Source organism: Lagopus leucura, unplaced genomic scaffold (genome assembly GCF_019238085.1).
Source record: "Lagopus leucura isolate 7727_CA_CO unplaced genomic scaffold, USGS_WTPT01 34185-0_obj-0_obj, whole genome shotgun sequence".
Lineage (NCBI taxonomy): Eukaryota > Metazoa > Chordata > Aves > Galliformes > Phasianidae > Lagopus > Lagopus leucura.
Window position 1 is genome coordinate 1 of NW_024969300.1, and position 5,940 is coordinate 5,940.

At 52.6% G+C, this 5,940-nt stretch overlaps 1 protein-coding gene across 1 annotated transcript; it reads right to left on the reverse strand.

The window, feature by feature from the left end:
* Window positions 1–49: 49 nt before the first annotated feature.
* On the reverse strand, window positions 50–5,936 carry LOC122194101 (GTPase IMAP family member 7-like; the record flags this gene model as incomplete). The annotated part of the gene is made up of 3 exons (XM_042895021.1): window positions 50–199; window positions 1,087–1,170; window positions 5,343–5,936. Coding segments are annotated over 3 exons (828 nt in total), but the record flags the coding sequence as incomplete, so codon positions are not given.
* Between the last annotated feature and the right edge of the window lie 4 nt (window positions 5,937–5,940).

Here is a 5,940-nt window from a genome sequence, read left to right on the forward strand (position 1 = left end):
GCCCTCATCCAGGTCATCAATGAAGCTATTGAACAAATGGCCCCAGTACCGACCCTGTGGGACACCACTCGTAACGGGTCGCCAGCAGGACTTCGCTTCCATTCACCACGACCTGCTGGGCACGGCCCTCATCCAGTTCCTTGCCCAAAGAAGGGCAGACCTGTCCAGGCCACGGGCAGCCAGCTTCCCCAGCAGAATCCTGTGAGGGACCGTGCTGAAGTCTAGGCAGACTGCATCAACAGCCTCTCCCTCGTCTGCCAGCCTGGTCACCAAGTCATAGAAGGAGAGGAGGTTGCTCAAACACGACCTGCCTTTCATGAACCCACACTGGCCGGCTCTGATCCCCCGGATGCCACACATGTGCCATGTGATCTCTCCCAAGATGATTTGCTTCATTACTTTCCCTGGTACCGAGGCCAGGCTGACAGGCCTGTAGTTCCCCAGATCTTCCTTACGGCCCTTCTTGAAGATGGGAGTCACATCGGCAAGCCTCCAATCTCTGGGACCTCTCCAGATAACCAGGAGCACTGCTAGATGGCCACGAGTGGCTCGGTAATCATCCCTGCCAGCTCCCTCAGCGCTCTAGGATGGAGCCCCTCCAATCCTATGGACTTGTGACAGTCCAGATGGAGGAGGAGCTCTCTAACCGTCTCCACCTGAATCCCCAGGGGTGTATTCTGCGCAGCATTCCAGGCATCCAGATCTGGGCGTAAAGAGCCCTGATGATAACTGATCTGCCTGTTAAAGGCAGATGTAAAGAAGGTGTTGAGGACCTCAGCCTTCTCCTTATCCTCACTGGTCACATTCCCCACTGCATTGAGTAAAAACAGAAATTCTCCCTGGTTCTTCTCTTACCGTTGTTATATTTGTAATAGGATTTGTTATTCTCTTTTACTGCAGTGACCAATCTGAGTTCAAGTTGGGCTTTTGCCTTCCTAACTTCCACCCTCCATAGCTTAGCAACTCCCTTGTAGTCTCCCAAGTCACCTGTCCCTTCTTACAGAGGACACAGACTCTCTTTCTCTTCCAGAGTCTCAACAGTAATTCCTGGCTCATCCACACCGGTCGTCTTCCCCTACGGCTCACCTTACGGCATTCAGGAGCAGCCAGTTCTTGCGCCTTTAAGATTTCCACCTTGAGGAGCATCAAGGCTTCCCGGACCCCTTTACCCTTAAGGAGCAACCCACAAGGGGCCCGTGCTACAAGCGTCCTGAGCAGGTCAAAGTCCGCCCTCTTGAAGTTCAAGACAGCAGTTTTGCCAGTCACCCTTCTGACATCTGCAAGAATAGAGAACTCTACAATTTCATGGTCACTCTGTGCAAGGCAGTCTCCAGCCTTCACGTCTCCCACCAGTCTTTCTCTGTTATGAAGAGCAGGTCTAGCAGGGCATCATCCCTGGTAGGCTCTCCTACCAACTGCCTAAGGAAGCTACCTTCCACACACTCTAGAAACCTCCTGGACTGCTTCCTCTGTGCTGTATTATATTTCCAACCTATATCAGGGAAATTGAAGTCTCCCATGACAATGAGTGCTGGCGATCGCACGACTTCCACAAGCTGCTGATAGAATGCCTCATCCATCTCTTCATCCTGATTACGCAGTCTATAACAGACCCCTACCAGGATGCCGCCCCTACAGGCCTTACCCCTGATCCTTACACTCAATTTTATCATTCCCAACCCAAGCTCTTCAACATCAAAACAGTCTTTAATATAAAGGGCCACTCCACCAGCCTTCCTTCCTTGTCTATCCCTTCCGAAGACCTTGTAACCATCTACCATAGCACTCCAGTCATGGGAGTGATCCCACCATGCTTCCGTAATAGCAACTAGGTCATAGTTAGCGTGGTGCACAATTGCTTCTAACTCCCTGCTTGTTGCCCATGCTGCATGCATTGGTGTAGATGCACTTCAGCTGAGTCCCTCACCTCAGCCCTGATCCAATTACAACTCCCGCAGGCTCATTTCCAGTGGGCCTGGTTTTATCCCCTTTCCCCTTCATATCTAGTTTAAAGACCTCTCTTCAAGTCCCGCCAGCTCCTGGGCAAGGATCCGTTTCCCCCTTTGGGATAGGTGATACCCATTGGCAGACCTCACGCCAGGTGCCAAATAAACCGCCCCATGATCAAAGAACCTGAAATTCTTGTATTTGCAATAAGTAAGAAGTAGTATGGAAGGCACTGCTGAAACCCAAGATGGTTACATCTACAGGCTCCCCTTGGTCTACTCAGTGAGTGAGATGTCCCAAAGGAGATGAAGTTGGCAGAGAGGTGAGCTGGCAGAACAGTCCTATCGTCCTGCAGGTCGGAAGGTGGCTCCTTGAGCAGCAAGCTCCAGCCCAGCATCAGGGGTGGGGCTTTGCATCCCAAGAGCTGCAGGAGCAACCAGTGCAGTGTGCGCATTCTGCAGGTGCCTCAGAACTAGGGAGTCCCCATTCCTGCCCACAGACATGCAGGGGCTGCCAAAGATCCCACAAACATTGCGTTCCCATAGATACCTTTGAAGCTGATAACAAAACTAAGAGCAAAGGGAGAGAGCACCTCAGCTCTCGCACCATGGGCAGCTCCCCCTCCCCATCAAGGACTAGCCGTATCCCTGCACCATGGCCAGGGCCAGGGCATACCTTATTCTCACTAATAGAGAAGGGCTTGTCAGGGGAGTAAAGGTCGGGGGCAGCTTGGGTTGTAGTGACCACGAGATGGTGGAGTTCAAGATCCTGAGTGTAAGAAGTAAAGCAAAAAGTAGGATTGCTACCCTGGACTTCAGGAGAGCCAACTTCGATCTCTTTCGGGGCCTACTTGGAGCTGTCTCACAGGCTAGGGTGTTGGAAGGCAAGGGGGCCTGTGAGAGCTGGTGGGCATTTAAGCAGCTCTTCTTTCAAGCTCAGGATCGGTGCGTCCCTGTGAGGAAGAAATTGGGAAAGGGTGGCAGGAGACCTGTGTGGATGAGCAAGGAGCTCGTGCACAAACTCAAAGGAAAGAAGAAGGCCATGAAATGTGGAAAAAGGGTCTGACCACTTGGGAAGAATACAGGAATGTTGTCAGGGTCTGCAGGGATGCGACAAGGAAGGCTAAAGCCCGCCTGGAATTAAATCTGGCAAAGGGGATAAAGGATCATAAAAAAGGCTTTTTTAAGTACGTTAACAGTAAAAGGAAGACTAGGGAGAATGTGGCTCTCCTGCTAAGTGACGGGGGTGTGCTGGTAATGGGGGATGCTGAGAAGGCGGAGATACTGAATGCCTTCTTTGCTTCTGTCTTCAGTGAAAAAGCTCCCCCTCGGGAATCCGAGACCCTGGAGGTCAGTGAGAGGATCTGGGGAATGGAAGACCCCCCTTCTGTCAGGGAAGAGGTGGTCCGGGAGCGCCTAGGCAACATCAATGTTCAGAAATCCATGGGACCCGATGGTCCCATGGGACCATCCACGATGGATGGGATGCATCCACGGGTGCTGAGGGAGCTGGCAGAGGTGATTGCTGAACCACCTTCTGTCATCTTTGAGAGGTCTTGGAGGACGGGGGAGGTGCCTGAAGACTGAAGGATAGCCAATGTCACTGCGGTCTTCAAAAAGAGCAAGAAGGAAGACCCAGGCAATTATAGGCCAGTCAGCCTCACCTCTGTCCCTGGAAAGGTGATGGAACAGCTTGTACTGGATGTCATCTCCAGACAACTGGAAGAAGAGGAGGTGATCAGGAGTAGTCAGCACGGGTTCACAAGGGGGAGGTCGTGCTTGACCAACCTGGTGGCCTTCTATGATGTTGTCTCTGGCTGGGTGGATAGGGGGAGAGCAGTGGATGTAGTCTACCTTGATTTCAGCAAGGCATTTGATACTGTCCCCCATGACGTCCTTATAACAAAGCTGAGGAAGGGTGGGATGGATGAGTGGACAGTGAGGTGGGTTGAGAACTGGCTGACTGGCAGAGCACAGAGGGTCGTTGTTGGTGGTGCAGAGTCCGGTTGGAGGCCTGTAACCAGCGGTGTTCCTCAGGGGTCAGTGCTGGGTCCGGTCTTGTTCAACATCTTCATCAATGACCTTGATGAGGGGATAATGGCCACCCTCAGCAAGTTTGCTGATGATACGAAGTTGGGAGGATTGGCTGACACGCCTGAAGGCCGTGCTGCCATTCAGCGAGACCTGGATAGGCTGGAGAGCTGGGCAGAAAAAAACCGGATGAGGTTTAACAAAAGCAAGTGTAGAGTCTTGCATCTGGGGAGGAATAATTGCATGCACCAGTACAGGTTGGGGGATGAGCTGCTGGAGGGGAGCTCTGCGGAAAGGGACCTGGGTGTCCTGGTGGACAACAGGTCGGCCATGAGCCAGCAGTGTGCCCTTGTGGCCAAGAGGGCCAATGGCATCCTGGGGTGCATTAAAAAGAGCGTGTCCAGCAGGTCGAGGGAGGTGATCCTCCCCCTCTGCTCTGCCCTGGTGAGGCCTCACCTGGAGCACTGCGTCCAGTTCTGGGCTCCCCAGTACAAAACAGACAGGGATCTCTTGGAAAGAGTCCAGCGGAGGGCCACGAAGATGGTGAAGGGCCTGGAGCATCTCTGCTATGAGGAAAGGCTGAGTGAACTGGGTCTGTTCAGCCTGGAGAAAAGAAGACTGAGAGGGGACCTGATCCAGGTCTATAAATATCTAAGGTGTGGGGGGCTGAATGGCGAGGACAGACTGTTTTCAGTGGTGAGTGGAGACAGGACAAGGGGAAACGGCTGGAAACTGCAGCATAGGAAGTTCTGCACCAATGTGCGCAAGAACTTCTTTACAGTGAGGTGACGGAGCGCTGGAACAGGCTGCCCAGGGAGGTGGTGGAGTCTCCTGCTCTGGAGATGTTCAAGACCTGCCTGGATGCCTACCTGTGCGACCTACTGCAGGGAACCTGCTTTGGCAGGGGGTTGGACTCCATGATCTCTGGAGGTCCCTTCCAACCCCTACAATTCTGTGATTCTGTGATTCTGATGGCCCCAAAGGAGCTGTGCTACACACAGAGCAACCCACATGGCTTTCCCTGCTGGCAGCTCTCACTCTTCCCAATGAGGAGTGCGGCCTTGTGCCCACACACAGCTCAGCACCAGCTCCATGAGACCCAGCATGAGGCAGCCAGCACTGGGACCTGGTTCTGACCACATCGGGTTTGTTACCACCTTCTCCCAGCACTGCCCAGCACAGCAGAACCCAGGGCATGGCAGGCATTCCTCCAGACAGCAAGGCTCAGCGCTTATTGAGAGCTCCTTCAGGCCCAAAGCCACACAACATGCCCCTACATCGCCCCGTGAAGGCAGCAGGAACAGCATGGTTGAGGAGATAGAACCTCTCAGATACAACCCTTCCTGCCTACAGGATGCTACCAACCTGTTCAGGAGATTTCTCTTTATGTTTCTCCAGCATTTCTCGTGTGTAACGCGGAGCATCACGATTCTGCTCTACCATGGCATCAATCATGCTGATGAGCTCTGCAACCTGCCGATCCCTTGCCTCCCCAGTGGCTCTGTTGCTGAAACCAATGTACCGATTTCCACACTTGGCTGTCAGCTCCTTGAGGTATTTGTTGTCTTTGATTAAACCTTTCAGATCTTCAGGCTTCTCAAGATCTTCAGCTCTGGTGAATAACAGGATTGTGTACCTCTGTGCTTCAGGATGGAAAATCTTGGTCACCCACTCAGCCACTTGCTTGCATTCTTCAATGACTTGGCCCAGCTGCATCACCAGGACGATGGCATGGACCCCACCATAGAAATTGCGAAGGGCATTTCCAATCTTTTCAGCTGTTTCTTGTACAGTGACTCCTCCAGTGTTAAAAAGACCAGGAGTGTCAACAACAGTAATTGGTCTTCCCTGGATGACACTCTCAGCTTTTTCATAGTCCGGGGTTATTGAACATAGTGAAAGCATAGATTCAAATGCATTTCTTCCAAGGATGGTGTTCCCTGTCGCACTCTTGCCACTCCCC